Consider the following 21,051-nt stretch of genomic DNA (forward strand, 5'->3'; position numbering starts at 1 on the left):
TCTGGCAGATGTTTAGACTTAGACAATTTATTTTATTGCCATTTGTCTATTTACCTCAATGTTTGTTGATCTGTAACTTGACATGTAACAGTGTTTGTAATGAATGTTTCAGGTTTGTAGGTTATGCAGGTTAGCTGCAAATGATTTTTTCCTGGGATCAATAAAGTGAGCTGAATCTATACAAACTCACATGTGAATCCAGTGTTTACTATAAGCTACAGTCACCCAGTCTGAGTCATAAAGCACTTAATTTAGTGTCTTTAAGCTTCTTTCCATCACACATGGCTACCTCCTGAGGCACAGCCACCCTTAACCTAACTGCAAGGCATGTGAAGGAAAAGCCACCGACACGTGCTCCAAGTATGTGAGAACTCCTTCAAAACTGGCTTCAGTGGGCAAAGCTTTTCTTCAGAGCAAAAGGAGACACCTTTGACAGACTGACAAGACTTAAAACATCCTCAAAGACCAGCTTTTACCAAGGATCAAGGTGTAATTTCTCTCCATTTTTCACCATGATGGAGTAAAAAAACAAACTTTGTAACTAAGTGGCTGCAAAATCATCAAATTCAGATTTTGAATCCAAGGCTACATTCCTCACATGTTAATCGGATTGCAAATCCATGGTTAATCCTTAAAAAGCAAGTGGACGAAGACGCCCACAAACTATGATCAAGTTCAAGCACCGATAGGGCAGGAATGGATCACCATCAATCAATATTCGACCCAGAAGCTGATGTGCTGCATGTCAGCAAAGGTTAATGCTGACTCTGCGTAGATGTGACTTCTTTATCAATAAAAGTCTTTGATGTTGTCTACATCATATCATAGAAACATTCAAAATAATCAAGTGTTTGAAACGCTGCCCACGACCGTTAAAGTATTATTAGATATTAGATTCGATTATTATTAGAGAGTAAAAATATGGAAACCCCATGAATGAGTGTGTATGAATCTGCAGATACACATTAGAAAAATGAGTGACGCTCAACTCAGATGGACTTTTTTCTTTTTTTTTTATTACGCATACAGGTGTTTTGGAAACAAAAAAAAAGAAAAAAAAAAAAAGAGGAGAGACCACCTCAGCCTCACCTGAACACGTTTCCTTAATGCTCATCATTATAAACCAACACAAAAAAGGATGAGATGACAACAGTGACAAAACACAACATTAAAAAAAAAAGTAAAAAAAAAAACAAAACCACAACAATACAACCCAGGAGAAAAGACACGAGACGAGAGGAACAACACGAGACGAGTGGAATGATGAAAGAAAAAAATGGCAAACACATCAAAGAGAAGATAACGGACCTAATTAGAGCAAAAAAATAAGAAAAATACACAAGGAGTCGAGGAGATGAGAGACACATTCATCAAGTTGTGAACAACAATCAAAACAGATGCCTTTCATCCTTCTCTACTGGTTTTTTGTTTTAAAATCAGGTTGGGAACAGCGATACAGCAGAACAGGAAATTAAGAAGAGAGCAAAATCAATATTCACAAAGGAAAAACTGTAAAACACCTGATATATATATATGTTTAAGCACACACACGACTCCTCAGAGTTACACTCCTATGTCCAAAGATCACAAGTTGTTCAAAGATTAACTTTAATTTTTTTTTCACCCTTCAATTATGTTGGACCATTTTCTTGCCAAAGTGCTCCCTTTGTATAGCCATTATTTTCTAAAGTGGAATATAATAGTGTTGGTGACCTTTCCATGTTTTATTAGTGGGGACCCAAAGGAGGGAGCGAGACTGTGTTGGTGTTATGGAAGAAAATGTAGAGGAAGTGTGTTTTACCAGAGGTTTAAAGCAAATAAATAGTGGAAATCAACAGGAATTCATGAGGAGGAGGCTGTTAGTGGGGGTGAACTGCTGCTGAAACCAGTCATGGTGTGCAGTCTGTGCAGGTCTGCAGCCATCATCAGTCATTCGCCTTTAGGCCTAAAGGAAGAAACTGAGGTACTTTCACATACAGATACATAGAAAGCAGATCAACCTGCAGGTGTGCACGCTTTGAAAGAAACAGCACAGGGTAGCACGAGTATCCACTGATTAGCTTTATTTCTGTTGGACTCTGATCATATACTTCCATGATGTTTGATCACATTTATTTAAAAAAAAGAGGAAAGAAGCAGCATGGCAGCCTTGTGTGCAAGATTTAGTAAAAAGAGCCATTGCTGTTAACGATGCAAGACCTGGACAGGCCGCAGTCATGATTGGAAAGGATGGGCTGGCGCTCACTATCCCCGAGTCAAACTCTGTTGGGTACCCAACACTGGAGTGAAGCTGCAGTCAGACCAGATAACAGAAGGGTTCAGGAGACAGGGCGGGTAGGATTGCAAGCATAAACAAATGGGGCAATTACATGGCAGGCCTCTACAAGCTTGTAGATTATGCTGCATTTTATTTGTGTTTCTACTGCTTATGTTCATGCACCCAACTTTTAGGCTGTAGTCATAAAGCAAGAATGAATAAGAAGCCAAATCCACCTTTTTTCCCCTCAAACTCATGCACCTTGAGAGCAATCACATATTAAAGTTTCACGCGACTCCACCTGTGAAGCTAAGAAGGCACGTCAAACTGCAGGAAAAAGAATTAGGATGCATAATCTGGTCTGACTGCACCTTTAAACAGCGGTGTGTTTGCAGGCGAGTACCAACCTGCTTATTTGCTCTGTGTTAATCTTGATTTTCTTGATTTACAAAGTCACACAGCAATGCCAGAAGGATAAGTGTAGCAATGAGTGAGAAGCTAAATGATGTAAAAATGAGGGGAAATGAGAATGAGGCAACAGACAGAAGTTGTAAAACAGAAGCCAAACAGGAATTTAATGTTTGAGTTTTCAGTGTTTCTCCCTCCGAAGGCTAAGACGTGTGAATGCAAGCACTTCAAATCAGTGTGTTTGACAAATCTGTTAACAGTATGAGTGTTGCTGGACCGCAGGAGAAGCATTTGGTTGGTTTAGCAGTGTGGGTCAAATCATCGTTATCATCGTTACTAAATATGTGCGTGTTCGTGTATGTTTTCCGTCTCGTGGATGTGTGTGGGAGGGGGTGCTCATGGCTGTTTCCTGTGGGAGAATGGCAGAAAAGGGGTGAAAGGTCAGTGTCTCAAAGGGGGTCACAGTGGGAATGAGGTGAGGTCAGATCCGGGGCAAAAGCTTCTCGATAAATTCCTTTACAGCTGCCATCTCCTGCAAGAGAGCAGACCAAATGTTGGTACAGTGGAGAAGCTGAACAGATGATTCAGGACTCATCTCAGCTGAAAAACAGGCTGGACTGGAAATGTAACGCTGAGGCTGTTCACACAAATGGAGAGAGCAGACTCTACTTCATCAGGAAGCTTAGGGTTTTTCAAGAAAAATGTGTGCAGCAAAATGTTGCACTTTTTCTGTTGCTAGTGCAGTTTTCTTTCTAGCCATCTGCTGGGCTAACAACATCAAAGCCCGTGACACTAGGAAGCTTAACAAGCTGTGCTGGAGACTCGTATATAGCCCACAGACTTCATTATTGAGAGAAGGACGTAAACTCTGTAAACTCCTACAACCCTGTTTTTCTGCATATATATGTGTATAAATGTTTGATTTGCAAACCTTCTTTAAGACTTTTCTTTTGATTCAAGTGTCAAGCTGTTAAAATCACAGCGTTTTAGAGACATCTACATTTGAAAGAACAGCTTTAGAAGCAAATCTGAAACATTAAAAATCACGGGTAATAAAAATTGTACCAGAGACCCAAGCGGTTCTGTTTTGATCTACCTGCAAAGTTTGAGCTGGAAGAATGCATCATGGAAAAAAAAAACAAAAAAAACAACAACCCTTGTTTAGAGTTTATCCTCTAAATCAGGGGTGGGGGAACTCGAGGTCTCAAGGGCTGGTGTCCTACAGGTTTTAGATGCATCCTTGATCTAATACAGCTGATTTAAATGGCTAAATTACATCCTCAAACTATCTTGAAGTTCTCCAGAGGCCTGGTAATTGTCTTCAAGATTTTTCTCTCGAAATAAAAATTTCCTTATCTTCATTTCAAGAGAAAAACCTTCATTTAAAGGTTTGATTAACATTGCCTAATTCACCCAGGTGGATGATGCAATGCTTTTGTTTTGGTGAATGTAATCAGGATGTCACAAAAATGTAAATTAGCTAAATATTTGATTCAAACTTTGAAAGAAGTAAAACAAGCTTTTTAGAAGAAGTTATCAGTGTGATTTGTGAACAACAGTACCTGAGGACAGGAGCTGTGAGGGAGCCCTGGGAAGGTTTTAAAGGTAATCATTTGAGGGTTGACTATGGATTTCAGTTTTTCTGCCGTCATGGCACCAAACTGCACGGGAATCATGGCGTCCATCTCACCGTGGCACTGCAGGATTGGGAGGTTCTTATTGCCGCTTGACGCCTGTGGGACAGACATAGAAGTAGAATTTAGCTTTGAGCGTAGCTTTCTCACTAAAACCTTCTGGCAGGGTGACATGTTAAAAATCATATGAAGGTATCAGCATTGTGTTGAAAAGAGGAGCAGGCAGGGAAGGATGTTTCTCCTCTGCAGTGAAACTGTGACTGTACCGATGGGAAACTCCTGTGAAGTGGAAGCCAGCAGCTGAGGGCCACAACACCAGCCAACTGGTGCTGGCAGGTCAAGGCGGTATACAAGGACAAGGCCCCACCCTGAGGAGCAACACAGGAAGCAGACAACCTTTAATAGATGCATTTACGATAGTGATCTTGTATATATAATAATGTAAATGCAATTCACAACATGTAGCACCAAGACAAAAAAAAAAAACCCACCTGAGAGAAACCGCCAAGTATTATACGGTTTGGAGGGATCCCATTTCTGGCCTCGTGCTCGATTATGGCCTTGACTGTGAGAAGCAAGAATAACCCGTTAGTGAAGCCAAACAAAGGGGTGGGTAGCGTAGAAGAAGGAAGAAATAAGTCTGATGTGGCAAATTTCCAACAAAAATGTTCCACTTGACTTCCTGTCAACTTTGCAGCTGGCTTAAAAAATGTAATCCATACTTGGCATGTGGATATTCAAAGAACAAAGTTTTTATAGCTGCTCTGAAGAGGGTGAAGACAGTCTTCATCCACAGCAGTGACATTTTATAACAGTCTAAATAAGAGGATAACAGCACACACTTTTAGAGATTTTCTCTTTGAAGTTTTTTTTTGTTTGTTTTTTTACAGACAAGTACATACGCAAAGACTGTGAACATTTTTCACAAACTAACTAATCACAGTGTCAAGAACATCCGTTTTAAATCGCCTACATAACATTAATCTTACAATCAAGTATAATCAAGCCTCTCATAGTCTTACAATCGAATTAAATTTTATTTACACAGCACCAAATCACAACTACAGTTGACTCAAAGTGCTGTATTCTTAAATGTTCATTAAATGATTAAAAAAATTCCAGGTGGTGGTGGTGGTGGTGGGGGGGTTAAACCTTAAATTTTTAGCAGAGTTTTTGATCTATTTAACAGCAGAGGGATTTATGATATAAGCATTTAAAGCATTTCTAAAGATTCTCCAGTCTCAAATCTGGAGGCTGGGAGGAGACCCAAATCTCTGGTGGGACAATTTGTGTCTATGAACAAGAACAATCCATCCATCAAACATTTTGCCCTGAAGTTGCACTAAAAATTCTCAGATTCACAGACTTATTTTGGAAGCTTGGCTGTTAATAATGTCATAAAGAGGGGATAATTTATAGGGTCATCTCAGGCATGCACCTTTAGCTGTGCCTACAGAACCGCTGCCTTCCTGGTGCTCAAACAATCTGCTTTTGAGGGGCAGCCAATCAGAAGAAAGTTGTCTTAAAGGTGGAGGAGCTAAAAACAGCTCATTTCAGAGTGATCTAAAAGGCTGCACCAAGGCCCAATATCACATAAAAAAGGGATTATATTGAGCTATTAGTGACAGAAATGTATTGCAGTAGAGCTGGAAAGCAGTATAATAGGTGCACTTTAAGTATTTCACATTTATATATTTAATGGTGTAAGCACCCTCTTTAGCTTAAGCTTCAAGGAGTTAAGGTGCATACAAGAGAAGATACTAACCACTAAATAGAGGGATGTAAAACCAGACTGAAGCTGCAGCAGTCTGGAAGCTTTCCAATCACCGTTTAATGACAGCGTATTAGTGCTTCCCTGCTATTATCAACCCACACACGTGGCCCTTGTTCGATATTTAAACACATTGAACTCACTGTTTTCTGCTGCCTTCTTGATTCCAGATTCGTCCTCTGGAGAGTCGGGGCTGAGACCCATGAGGTCAAACCTGCACACAAGTAAAGCCCAGCGTAAGGAAAATGAATGGATACAATTGCAGTATTGTCAATGGCAATATGGGAGGCTATTGTGGTTTCCAGGGAAACAATGGCATCCAGTGTTGAGCTAAAAGGCCGCCTCTTTCATCACGCCAACTCACCACGCGGGCATCATCGACTTCATGTTGAGTGTAACGGGAATGGGGGGCCTGCAGCGGAGGAGAGGCAATGAAAACATGACGAGAAAACAGCAGCCAGGAGCTACGTTACAGTAACACATTAACTCCAAACGACTTGAATGACTGGCAAAAATTTGGCTTAAAACGCACCAAATAAACATTACAGAGCATTTATTTGCCTACAAGTCTTTTTTTAAATCAATCCACGTAAGTCCCGACAAACAAAATTCTTAGAGGCATAAATCAAATCGTGACATGAGAAAAAAAGACTTACGCGTGGGGGCAGATAAACTTGACGTGAGGCAGCCGGATCCCAGTCAAAGTATCCGCCCACCCATGCCTGACAGAAAACAGAGAGAGCAGCTCTTTGTTCCTAATCAAGCAACAGTAAAACCACTAATATGCAGCACATCCACCCCAAAAGCATTACAACCAAGTCCATGAAAGTCACTTCTACGCTGAAGTAACGCGTGTAGAAAATTATTTCTCTTGATGTATAACGATCAGCATGTGTGAAATGATTTTTCATCTCCATTACAGAGGAGCACTAAAACTGTACTGAGGACAAGCTGTCATCATGTACTGATTTAAGTCGTTTTTTTAAATTAGACATTCATAATGTCGTAAGTGCTGCTTTATGAAATTCAACCACATGAATGTTGGCACCAATTACACATGACTAAAGGCCACTAAATGCATGTTATTAAAGTCAAGTGCAAAAGCAGCAAGAGCCAAATGCAGGATTTTAAAATTAATTATTGTCATTAACTCTGCATCACCACCCTCTGCTACTGTGCTGTTTATGTAATGATTTGTACATGTAGGAATGTTTCTCCTGTGAATTTTCTGCTCACATTCAGCCCAATGAAACAAACATTTAAACAAAAAAAGGGAAATAACTCAAATTATGTGAACTATAATTACAAGGGGAAAAAAAATCAATTAGGTGCCGCTTAAAGTGTGATCCAAAAGGTTTGGGCAGCTTTTAAGAATCAGTTCATCTTCTCTTCCATCTCTGGCCTGCTTTCAGCCTGGCTCCCATTTTTAGATCGCTCCCTGGAAATCCTGTTTTGACCACTTCATCACAGACCTCAGCTTCTCTTTCAAAGTGACATGGTTTGTGTGAGATGATAATGATGATAACCTATATTAACACACATATCTCCATATACATATACACAGATATATGTGTGCATACAAAATCAACAAAATCTATGTGACATGAAATACCAACTCAATCATAATGTCCGACTTGGATTAGGAAGGAGCAGGTACATAAATATTAATCCCTACACCATGCTCAACACTCTGTTGGTTTACCATGATCATCGGCACACCCACTTCCCTGTCTATGTCTATGTACAGACATAATGATTAACATAAATATATATATACTATCAGGCATCGTTTTCAAATTTCTCCAAAAGCAGGTTTTGGAAATTCTTTGAACTGAATAATGCTTGAACCTTGTTGCAGGTCCACTGGAAAACAGTTCCAGTTATACTCCATAAATGGAAATGCAAAACGTTTGAACTATTATCCACATATCAAGAGTCTTGGTGATGAGCTGAACCACAACACAGCAGGTTTCAGCTGAAGAGCCCGCAGTGCCCAGTCGCCCAGGAGGAATCCTGGTCAGATACCCAAACCACCTCAACTGGCTCTTACTGTGAGCCCTTCTTGCATAGTGGAGCTCTTCATCCTACCTCTAAGAGAGAGTCCAGACAGCCTTTTGGAGAAAAGTACTTCTTTTTGCTTGACTCAGTTTGTGTCCACAGGTGAGAGCAGGAATGCAGGGTGACCAGTAAATCCTACAGAGCTCACAGTGTCCGTGCCTGAACAGGCGTCCACAGAGAAAGCAATTCACTTGCAAATTGGTTTGCAGCTGACAGGTGGTTGCTAGCAGATAGTTCAGGCTCTGGTTGCCCAGGCAACCCTCTAATATATTTACTACCCTATAATACGGTATGTCAATCAGTGGTAATCTTTGCTCTCAGTGGTAGTCACTTCAATCACTCGCCTTGAAGTTGAGAAACTGCAGACTCGCTTTGTGTTTGCCTGGCATCACATGAAATCGCTGAATATCGCAGACTTTCTACATTGTTGCCATGTTACTGCTAGCTGTTTCCTGTGTGGACGCCTCTTAACCCTAGAACACTAATGTCGCGTGATTTTCATCAAGTGTTGAATAAAAATTACTTAGTGGTAATTTCCAAGGGAATTCATATGGTAAAACATTTATAGTCAGCTGGTCTTTTGTTTTTAAAACTTTTCCCACAGATGTCAGAGATTCAGTGAGAATGCACCTTTACTTGACAAGGCTAATGTGTCCCAGGAGTGAGTGGACAGTTTCGTCATTTCTTTGTTTTATTGGGTATATTATATCGGATAAAAATATACCCAGCATTAGTGATAGCGTTACAAAACTGGACGTTAGTGTTGTGGGGTTAAAGCAGGCATTGTAATTGCAGCTTGCTTGATGTATGCCTGTAGGTTGTATTCACAATTGCTGCACTGTTGTGTAGTGTCTCCAGAGATGAATCCGCACTAAGAGAGCCTAACACTCACCATTCGATAATGGAAACTGCATCTCTCTGACCCAAGCGCACCCTAGCATACTTTATGCCTTTATGTTGCTACATGAATGCTTTTGGGTTTTTCCTCCACCATACACTCTGAATTTGTCCCTGTAACATTTTGAGCTGTGCGAGGGAAACCTTTAACCAGAAATGATGTGGTCTGTAGGTGATGGCATTTGAGGCTCTGCTCATCACCTGTTCTATTCACCAAAAGCATCTCCCTCAGATTTGGCTCAAAATACAAATCTTGGTAAATGACTGTTTTGACAAAAGAGGTAAAAATACGAGTGGTCAGACAAAACTCCAACAGGGCGATCTACAAAAAAAAAAAAAAAAGCGGCCCAAAGGTGCACAAGAAGATATCCTTCAAGGTATGATCAGAAACTTTTTAACTGCAAACTGAAACTGAACTTTTTAACTGCACCTCACAGAAAACAGAAATAAAGTTACTCACCCTGAGTCTCCCAAACCATGAAGGAAGATCACCTGCAGCACAGATAGAGACAGCAGAATTATTTTCTCTTACACAGGCTTCACAAATAAATGGGAAACACTTCCTTCTAAATGCAGACACAGAGGCCTTATCTGTTCCCAGTACTGATTGGTAACAGAAACTTTTCTTCCTGTGATCTGGACAGTATGTTCAAGTCCATCTTGCACTTCACAGATGAAAAACAAAAAAACCCCTCTTTGATCTTCAATACAATTTACCAGCCTTCTGGACACAGAGTGCTACAGCTACAAGTTTGCAGAAGAAAACCAGGTGCCAGTCTTACATTCCTGCCAAGATCTACTCTCACTGAGAGTTTCCACACATGATACTTCCTGCAGAGAAACCATGAAAGGGACTAATGACAGTTCAGAAGACTGGCAACTCGATGTTTGTTGGCTAGAAGTCAGAGAATTGGCTCTTTGCGCAGATCAAAACACTTTTCTTCCATGTAGGGTTCAGAGCTGGAACAGTCAGCTTTGATCCTGATGTTTAACAAAACCCTGCACGGTATCCAGTAACAGCCTGATAAGAGACTTGTTTAATTTTCACTCTGAGATCCAGCTGAGTGTTGACACAATGGGCCTGATTACTCTGCTGTAACACTCGTTACATGTGCTGCTGCAGGTGAAGCTACAGGTGAGCCATAAAACAGGACTGGCACGGCTACAGAAGTAAAGTACAAAAAGTCCAATTTCTTGATATTGATCACAGTGCTGGGTGGAAATTTGTATCTCTATCTGTGTCTCTATGTGTTAGCCCTGCGACAGACTGGTGACCCATCCAGGGTGTACCCTGCCTCTCGCCCTATGGTAGCTGGGATAGGCGCCAGCACCCGCCAGTTCTATATTTGTTCTAACTACATTTCAAGAAATGTTTGATTATTGTTTTTATTAGGCCCTCAGATGGGTCAATAATTGGCAGCAACACAGATTTGCATGCATTTTAGTTTTTTTCGTGCTGTCAGATATAAAGCAAACTGACATTCGTGATCCCAAGGACATGTCCCCAGGACCCTCTGAGGGCTAGTATTGATTTGTGGGTCTTTGTGTAGGTGGCTTATCATTTAGTCAGGTGTGTGTAAAATAAATGAAAGTTTTAAAAAATAACATTTTAATGTGATCCTAAAAACAAAAAAAAATTAAATGAGAAAACCACACTTAATCGGGAGCTTTTTCTGCTTTTAGGTAAGTATATAAACACCATTTTTTCTGCGACTGTTATGGTTTGTTTTTTTTTTTTTTAATTTAAATTACACCTGTCTTGTTAGCCTGAATGTTTCCACAGCACAGATGTGACACCAAGGTTCACCATACTTCACAGAAGTGTGAAGTGCCGCTCGGAAACAATTTCCATTCGGTCTTACGCCAAACTTCGTGTCACAAGTGACAGCTTTGAGTACCTCATAGTCTTTGTCTCACCTGTTTTTCTGTTTCTAGTTGGGCAGAGTTGCCCAAGCAGCCAAAGTCAAAATTAAAAGCACTGTTTGATTAAGGCCACAAAAAACACTCCAGCAGCGTTTGAGGTAAATAAAGTTATGTTAGGTTTTGTGCTTTCACTCACCGCCGCGGTCTCCTTCTCCACCCCAGACACCGTCACAGCCTCGGCGAGCAGCGGCACAGACATGTTGTTGCCACACATACACTGTAAGAGGTGCTGGAGACAAAAACGAGAACAGAAAGAAGAAAAAAAAAAAAAAGATTTCAGCTGTCTGCAGATTGCACAGTGAGAAGCGACTTCAAGCTAAACAAAATGCTTCATTTAACATTCACACATTTTGAGATAATTTAAGCATTTTCACAGTTTTCAGTCCTTCGCGTTAACTCTAAGACTTTTTACACAGCAGATCAAAACGGTAAAATCCACTCAAAGTTCATGGCAGCTTCTTTTATTCCTGTAGCAGAATCAGAATCAGAATCAGAATCAGAAAGGGGTTTATTGCCAAATGTTGAGCAGGTTTACAACATTAGGAAATTGCTGCGGTGCTTCAGTGCAAACATAGTGTCATAAATAGCACTTAAATAGACATGAAAAAATAAAAGTAGGAATAAGAATTAAAAGTGCTACGTAGAAAGATATGTGCATGAGATATACATGAGATATATACATGAGAATAAGAATTAAGAGTGCTACGTAGAAAGATATATACATGAGTGCAGGTGGTGATCAGTGCCAAACATGGAATGATGCAGTGACACAGCGTAGGGTCATGTGTTAGTGGCGGGGACAGTCATATGGTTATTGTTCATGTGTCCAACAGCAGAGGGGAAGAAACTGAGAAGAAGCAGAGAAGCAGAAGCAGAGAAGGAAGTTGAGTCATGACACTAATCTTCCGGAGCTTTTTCTGGAGGATACATGTTTTTAATACTAGAAATCACTGGATATCACACAGCTCCTTTACTCCAACAGAATCAGCTCTAATCTCAAATCAAACTGGTTTAATAATATAACATTTTCATATTCGCCTAACAAGCAAAAGATCATCAGTTTGATGGTGTTATGGTGACCTCTCACGAATAAGGGAGCACCAGAAAGTAGCTTCTTCACTCATATTCTAGTTTTTCTGTTTCATTTATATTTGGAACAGTTCTTGCTTTTACTTTCTCTTTCTATCTTTGTCATTGTCATCCAACAGCCTCCTTGTGGATCTTGAATGTGCCCCAGGGGCTTGAAACTACTCATGATCTGGCATATTGGATGGCTTTGCAGAAGACAAAAATTACAAAGGAGGAGGGCTTAAACTTTGGACTCTGACATGTTCTCTGGAACCAAGTTGACAAAAATTAATCAAGATGAACCAGGTTAACTTAATAGTTAATTTAATCAGAGGCAGAGGTCTGAATCACTGTCAGCTTTAATACATGCAGCCTTCATACTGACATTACCCACGGTATACCACACTCCACCAAAGCGAGGTGTTTAAACCATGCTGATTGGTTTCTTTGATTTACTGCAGCAGGATTTATTTTACCTGGCTGAATGTGGAAAAACTAAGAGGAACCAGATGAAGATTCAGTTATTTATTGAATTTATTTATTGTATTCAGTTATTTCTTACAATGTCCACTCAGCCCACTCAGAGCTCAGTTTATACTTGTTGCGCGGCTCTCAGATTTTGTACCCTGGGAGGCTCGGCTGAGATGAAAGGTGCGAGCGTATGATACTGTCAGTCTTTGCTACGATTTCAATGATAAATCACTATTGAAGCTCAGATGTTGTCAGATTACAGAGAGGGAGAGACAGCTTTCTGTTTGTTGATGTGTGTTTTTTTATGAGTGTTGCCATTCATACATGCATTCATGAGTGTCAGCATTAATGGTTACTAGGCTGTGATATCGTCACAGGTGGAGAAGCCAACAATGAATGCAGTGATCACAAACTTATTTTAAGAGCAAACTGTGCTGCATGAGTCCTGTGAACTTAAAATAGTTCCGTTACTATAACGTGCAACTGTAAATTTATTTGGCAATAAAATTAGAGATGTGCACGACCAGAACAGTTCTGCCCGCTACTCAGCAACAAAAAACTGTTTGCAGCTATGACCAACATACAACAGACATAGCGCAGAAGCATAAATCTCTTAGATCTCACACTGTGACTGTAACCACTGCACAAAGGTTGACTCCTATCAGGTGACCTGTGCAATCGCAAGTGGTCGTGAGTGTGCAATGCCCTCAAACCTGCGAGCAACCATTTAGTCACCGCAAGTTCCAGCCGGTTGCAGATTGTAAACAAAATTCAATGAAATCATCTGGCAGCCGCCGACTGTTTCGATGTTTTTTAAGTAACATTGGTTTTACTGTAAGTTTGCTTTACGTCAGCTGTGACAGAGTAAACAGATGTACAGACATGCTGCTAGTAGCACATGCTGCTACTAGCAGCATGTAAGGTAGCATTGCTAAGGTTAACCAGTTTAACTAATCTGACATCAAGCAATTTATGAGACTTTCAAATATGATCTGATAACTGAAAAACATATTTAATGATTTGAAAAGGCGCTTAAATAAACACACATTATCTGTACAGACATATCTGAACTTGGCCTGCCACACTGGGGTTAATTTAGCCTCCTTTTGGAATGCTTTCTTATTTTCAGACTCATCTATTACTCTTATTTTCTTCTCCTGTTTAACTGACCAGTAAATCAGTAGCCAGGAACATCACTAAAAACACCGAGTTGGGTGTACTGTATTATAAAGAACACGGGCCAATATATAGAAATCATGCTGGTAGAGCTATATTTACACTGGATTATGAAGTTCATTACATTTCTCCTTCTCTAAGCCTCACTGCTCATTCAATACCAAATGTTCACCTCCCCAGGATGTATTCAAATATTTAAATAGAGCACAGCCTATTCAAACCAGGGGCTGTGCAGATGCATGTCGAGAGTTATTTGCGTGTAGCTCAGAAGGACTGGATGTTATTTGGACATCAGCGGTGACATTCAACAGCTCTCTGTGTCAGTTATAAAAACCTCATTATCAGTGCAGCCATTCATTTGTCACACGGGAACAACAAAGGTCAACATATCGCTCACACATGCAAACACATAATGGAGCTGCTGGTGAAGGTAAAGCAGTCAGTAAAAAAAAAAAAAAAAGCATTTGTGCCATGCAGGTTTCTGTATTCAGCAACTGAATAGACTCATCAAATAAACTAAATGCCCTCTCTTGACTGTAAAATGGACCGCTGACTGGCGCGATTCAGCCGTCAATAACAGGCAGGAGATCAGGTTGTTGTTTTACAGTAAAGTCCAGCAGTAAAAGCCTCTAACATCCTGATGTTGTTGGACAGGATATGGGAGACGGGACGGGTGGGTCAGACAGCAAACTGTCCGATTGGTAAACGGGCAACAAGGAGACAAGGAAATATGGAAGCACAAAGGTTAATGTATAAACCTTCAGCGCCTCGGCTGTTAAAATTTCACAGATGTTGAGATCAAGCAGCTAAATGCTGCACGTGCTGTCCATACCAGGTGACAAATCATTAGCTGAAGGTCATATCTGCAGCCGAAATATGTGAAATCCGAAGTGTGGACAATAGAAGTCTGTTCGTTTTTGCATCAACTGATAAATGAGTACTAGATTAATAATGAATGGGCAAGCTGCAGGAAATAGCCTTTATTTTTTTATGGTTAACAGGATTAGCAAGGCAAAGAGTGAAAATTTGTTGTAAAGTTAACATTTTGTGTTTTCCAACAAATTGTGCTGCTTTTTCTGCACAGAGCGAATATGCATGAAAAAAAAAAAGGTACTTCTACATCCAAACGACTTGTTAAAAACTAAAAGAATATTGCTGCTCAGCTCTCAAAATCTGAATATACAAAATAATATGTTCACTGAGCTATTTATGCTAAAAGACCACCAGATTAATAACTGATTCCTTACAACTTATAAACATCAAAGAATTACATTTTTTGGAACTCTAAGGAATATAAGTATTTAATATTTCATTAAAAAAGGCACAAGTTAGATAACTGATAGATTTTGATGGACAGGTTAAAACAGTCTTGATCTCGAGGTTGGAAGCCATTTGACTAAAATCCCAAATTTTATTTTTGAATTTTTCAGTGTAATTAAGGTCCTTTCTTCTAGGTCATTCCATGCTGCTTCATCAAATACTTCTCACCTAACTATCTGAAACAAATCCAGGGTAAAAATAAACTTCCTGATGGGAATTTAAAAAAAATTCAGGTATCTATCATTGGTTTTCTCAAGGGATAAAGAGAGAAAAATATCTAAAAATACCACTAACATTATTTTTGAGCAGCCATTTTATTCAATATTTTTATGAAATTCTATGTAAAACTAATTTAACTGCTTCATGAATATTACTCTAAAAGTGCAGTGTAGTAATGAAGTATTTGTAAGCGGCCAACGCATGTGGTAGTGCATTACGTGTCAGCTACCTTGTGGTCGTGTTTATATGCAGCGACAGTCAATAGAAACAAAATGCTGGGACTTCATTCCCCTTCTATGTATCATATTTATCCCTCAAGTTTATCAGATTCCTTGTACACCATTTCCATCACACCATTTCTGGTAGCTTCAGCAATCCCGCTCAAGGAATTGCCATCATTTTGGAGTCATTATTATTATTATTATTATTGGGGGAATTGACAGTACTGAACAGGCCACTCACAATAGTTTTGGTCTGCGTCAATGTGACATTTACTTTACATTTCTAGAGAGTTGCAGGTCAGGTTACGGCAGAGGGGTTTCAGATGGGTTTGCAGTTATGACGTAGCTATGATGTAGACATTCATCTGAAGCATAAATCCCCATGAAGTCCCTACACTGAAGATAAATAAAAATGATTTTTTTTCCCCCTCATATTCAAGCCTTCATATGTGTGAAACCATTCACCTGACCATTTTAAATAATAGTATGTGACTTGTATGTAAGAAACTGAATAAAATATTCTCTAAAAGCCAAAGTGAGGTTTCTACAGACCACAAAATCTGCTATCAGTGATCGGGTGTTCAAATATTTCAGGAACTTCAAGCATCCATCATTCCATCTTAACATGAGCTCCACTCCTGTAGTCCAATTTCACAGACCAGATATTTACCCTAAAAATGTGAAGGACCTCTCTTCAGTAGTTAACTTTAAAATCATGATACTAGAAGAACATCTAAAAACACCGGAGCAATTTTTTACATTTTGTTTCAATTCTATTATATACATCGTTCCTCTGGATATATATATATATATATATATATATATATATATATTATTTATCATTATCTCTTCTGTACAATTTAAAATGAGCTTACTGTATTTAATTTTATTGTGCTATTTTACATAATATTTTGGCTGCTCAAACATGAAAATGTCGCAACCTATAAATACAAATACAAAATTGTTCACCTTGTCTTATAAACTTGTTCTCCTGGTTAAGTAAAAATGGAAAACAGACCTCATTTCTGTTTTTTCTGCAAAAGATTTTAAACTGAGTAGGAATTGCCCTTTTTTTTTTTTTTAAGAAAACACACAAGAATCCAATTAAAGAGCTTGCTTTAAATAAATACTAATCCAGCATTAACAAATTGAATTTAGCTGCACTCTAGACGCTGACAGGGAACAGGCAGAGACATAGAGTGAAAGCAGGCAGCATGAATGCAGAAGTGAAAGAAAGAAAGATGATAAGAAGATAAACGGAGGAGTGCAGGTACAATCGGACAATCTGTTCAAACAAGTAGGACGAGCTCAGGAAACATGGTAGCATAAGCAAAGAAACAATTAATCTCTGTTATACAGTTTTTTTCTACCTGTTATTGTTCAGCAGATTTACAATGACCCATAACCCAGAGACCCAGCACAAAGCATTGTGTGGCCTTTCAAAGTAGGCTCCAAGAAACAATGGCTCACTCACTCTCTATGTGCTTCTGGAGGAGGCTGCTGGTTAAAAATAGTGTACCACCATCAAGTCCAATTCAAGCTGCGTCTTAAAAAAAATGAAACAAGCCTCGTTTTATTTAACTCTGCAGTTTCCATCATCAAAAATCTCTCACTTTACTCAATAATTATGTAAAACAAAGCAGCCAAAACCTTCATATTTATGCATCATGCCACAAATGGTAACCAGTTATGGAATGATGAGAAGAACGGCATCTAAAATATGCCGGAAATTTTACAAATCATGTGCTCCAGGGGCCAATCTGTTGCCTTTACACTAAATGTTTAGCTTGATTATATGTTTAAAGCTCATAAACACTAAAACTGAAACCACTGATAACATTCCAGTACTCAAAGATTTACAGCCAGGACCAACACCTCAGCATCAGAAATGAAGATCTGTTTCCTGATGTTCAATTAAAAATTATCCCAAATTGCATTTCAGATTTACATCAGTTCAAGTCTTTCTGGTTCTATCTCCAAAATAATGAGGATCTGCTGCTTTTTTCACAGTTTTGTTTGACTGCAAATTCTAGCATTCCCGGTTCTGAACAGTTTTTTCTTTTTAATTTCAAACAGGTTTTCATTGTATTTTCAAAAACTGGTGGCAGTGTTTCTAACCTGTTAGTTTAAGCTAAGCTAAACATCATAAACAACTGCTTCCCTTCATTCTACAGTGGACTGCAGTCAGAGAAATAAAGGATACTTTATTTACTTACTTAGATACTTTAACCGCGTAAGAACAATTCTTATTATTTGCCGTGCCCCATTACAATTTGAAATAATTCCCTCTGATGTTGTCTCTTGTTAAACGTTAACTCCCCACCAGGAAGTAGATGCTTTAATTCAAAGCACGTTTATTTTGTGTCACTGTTCAATCTGTTTAAATCAAACTGTTATTTCACACATGGTGTGGTGCGTATGAGCAGATGTAAACACGGTAATCACACTCAGGTGCAGTAACCGCACTGAAGGGAGCTTGGAGGGGGTAGTCTGAGTCAGTTTCGAAAGAACTCCAGACAGGTTTGTTATAGTGAAGAGGTCCATGCTGCAATTTTGAGCTAAATACCTTCCTGTTGTCAAATCCCAGCATCCTGGGATGTGGGTGAGTACCATAGATATATAGAGTACACAAACTGAAACAACTAGCCATAAAATGAACCAAGTGAAGTAACTTCCCCACCTCGTACTGTAGTCCAAGAAAACTGCACTTTTCCTGCTCCCATCCCAAGTAAACAAATTAGAGGTGAGAAAATGCTATTAAGAACACTTCAAGTGACCAAGCGCGGTCATTTATGATCCCGCTGTAAATTTATATGTGCTATTGTGATGCGTTTAATTCGTACCATGAATGTTATCAGTCTACTTCTGCAATTTTTCACAATAACTTCGGAGTATTTTATAATAATTGATAAACGACATGGAGAGGATAGCATAAAGGTACTTTTTGTAACACACACACATATAATATATGCATGTTTTTCTATACTGAATGCTATGATTGTAATTTTCCATTTCTAATCACGACAGTGAACCATGAATAACAGACATACAATAACAACACGTGCTGCAGTGGAAGCCTTGAGGCAGATGTCCAAAGAGATGATGAATTAGTATTTTAAACACAACACATCTACAAACAACGTGTTTGTTAAGATTTGGTGTGATGCACCAAATCTGTGACACCTGGTAGTGAAGGATAAAAGTAAAACTGCTAGTAATGTGTTATTGATCAAACTGTTCCTTTAATAACCACTCCATCTGTTCTTTTTTTTGGAATTAAAAATAACACAAGTACATTGCAATACATAAAACTCTCAAACATATTTTCCGTTTTAAAATAAATAAAGTATTTTTCTTTACCACTTTTATTGAAACAAACACTAACCACAGGTTTGTAATAAGGAGCAGCAGAGATTGCATAAATAAAGTTGCTTCTGATAATTTTTAAAATTTATTTTTCAATAAAAATGATTAAAAACCATAATCAGTTAAATTAGAAAAAAATTTTTAGACATCTTTCGTAGCAAAAAAGTATTTCTATATAAAAGGTACATCTACATAAAATATAAAAACTGTCTTTTTAGTCTCTAAAATAGCTTTGTCTCAAGAGCTAACAAGACTTGTTTGTTCTTCTTAAAGTATAATAAATACACATTTTCCATCAATCGCGTTGGATATCATATTAAAGAAATTTGACCTCACTATTGATCAAAATCATTGTAACTTCGTGCCGTAATTTTGCTATTTTTGCCTATGCAGAACACTCAAAAGTTACTGAATCAGGCAGGAAATGTAACCACTAATGCTGTAACACCACACTGCATTATCACATCATAGTATCTCGATTTATAGTTCATCTTTCCCTGATTTTAAAGGGTGTAATGTGATGAAGTGATACTTAGAAAAAGCACTACTCCAGTGTTGACTGACCGAATGATTAACTATATTCAATGAAAAGCAGCAGCTCCCACCACTACTTTTAGGTAAAACAGGCCAAAAAAAGAAAGAAAATGTAGCCTGTTTGGACATCACGAGTCTCCATCCTGCGTGACTCCAATTACATTTAAATCAAACACAAAAACCAGAGGCGTGCTGCAGTGTGTGCGCGTGTGCACGTCAAAGACACACACACACACACACGAGAGCAGGCTGCTGCACTCAGCTCAGTGGCTACGGATGGCTGGCAAACAACGGGATAATATGCGGCAGTGAGTGACAGGCACCCCCCCCACCACCACCAAACACACCACCATCCTACTCCCCCTCCACCACCAGCAGTAGCAGCAGCAGCTAACCCCGCTCCCCGCCTGCTGATGGAGGGTTACAGCTCGGCTGGCTAGCTGATGTCAAAGAAGGCAAAGCGAAATTTGTAGAACGCCTCACGGCATCGGATAAAATGAGTTGATATGGGTGTGTGAAGCAGAGGAAGCGGGTGGTGTCGAACAGGAAAGAGACAATGAATGGCTGAAGCTTAGCACTGATATGCGCCTCATCCTTATCCTCGGTAGTGATGGCATTCAGCAGCGCAAAGCCTCTGCTGCCCCAAAAACACACACTGCCTGACTCCCGACCATGCGCTCGGGTTTAATCCAGGTTTAGCCGACCACACACACACACACACACACACACACACACACACACACACACACACACACACAATAACCGGGAACAGTGGGAGTACAGCTGCTACTAGCTAACGTCGCGCACGCGCACACACACACACATTAACTGTATTGTCTCCAACCGGTGTGTCTCTGTTTTTGGTTACTTCGGACAAACGTTACGAATCAAATTCAGACCCCAAACCCCGCCCGTTTTTTAGGAGACCCTTTAAGCTCTAAAAGGACCCCGTTAAGGTCCCATTCGAGTAAGGATAAATGATTTAAAATTACACCCACGGCCCGCTAGCTAACACAGACTCATACACTCACCGCTTTGCTGTCCCAGTTCACGACGGAGCGGAACTTCCGCTACTGGCCGCTCACAAGCAAGGGGCGGTACAGTGCGTGGAGACGTCATCGTGTAACCACGCCCGCTGTGGTCCGCATACTCTTGCTTTTATTATTCTTATTTTAATGTAATTTTTTTTCAGTTTTACATTATATCCAAATTAGGGAGTAAATGTGAGCGATAGCTTTACTAACGGCCCACTGTTAACACCGTTATTGCACAAACGTCTTTTTTGAATGACTATGCTTATATTTAACACATATACTTTTTTCTGTATCCATAAAAGATATTCTAAAATGTTCCAATTTCATTAACTATGGTTTTCGATCATTTTTATAAAAAACAAAAATCACTAGTCACTAGAATAAAACATTAAAGCTCTAGATGTGTTTGAATAGCTAGTACCAGGCTGAATCTCCCTTTTATCTTCAGAGTTGCCTTAATTCTTCATGGAAAGCATTCCCAAGAGATTTATTGGCTGCATATCAATGATATGAATCTCTGTTTCACCACATCCCAAAGGTGCTTTATTTGATTGAGATCTGGTGACTATGTAGGCTGTTTGAGTACAGTGAACTCATTGTCATGCTTCAACGACCAGTTTGAGATGATTTGAGCTTTGTGACATGGAGCATTTTCCTTCTGGAAGAATTTCCTTCTCAGAATTTACAAAAAATC

At 39.4% G+C, this 21,051-nt stretch overlaps 1 protein-coding gene across 2 annotated transcripts; it reads right to left on the bottom strand.

Moving 5' to 3' along the window:
• Window positions 1-1,016: 1,016 nt before the first annotated feature.
• Window positions 1,017-20,393, bottom strand: lypla2 (lysophospholipase 2). 2 transcript variants are annotated; one of them, XM_040020131.1, is made up of 10 exons: window positions 20,355-20,393; window positions 11,085-11,177; window positions 9,486-9,517; window positions 6,727-6,792; window positions 6,435-6,482; window positions 6,214-6,284; window positions 4,791-4,864; window positions 4,566-4,667; window positions 4,228-4,398; window positions 1,017-3,197 (listed from the first exon to the last, which is right to left on the bottom strand). In XM_040020131.1, the coding sequence occupies exons 2-10, from the start codon at window positions 11,160-11,162 to the stop codon at window positions 3,147-3,149; spliced, it is 693 nt and encodes a 230-aa protein (XP_039876065.1). In that variant the 5' UTR covers window positions 11,163-11,177; window positions 20,355-20,393; the 3' UTR covers window positions 1,017-3,146. The 2 variants fall into 2 exon arrangements, with proteins under 2 accessions (XP_039876065.1, XP_039876066.1); XM_040020132.1 differs by lacking the exon at window positions 20,355-20,393 and adding an exon at window positions 16,898-18,683.
• Between the last annotated feature and the right edge of the window lie 658 nt (window positions 20,394-21,051).

The sequence above is a fragment of the Simochromis diagramma genome, unplaced genomic scaffold, assembly GCF_900408965.1.
Source record: "Simochromis diagramma unplaced genomic scaffold, fSimDia1.1 OVJJ01000753.1, whole genome shotgun sequence".
Lineage (NCBI taxonomy): Eukaryota > Metazoa > Chordata > Actinopteri > Cichliformes > Cichlidae > Simochromis > Simochromis diagramma.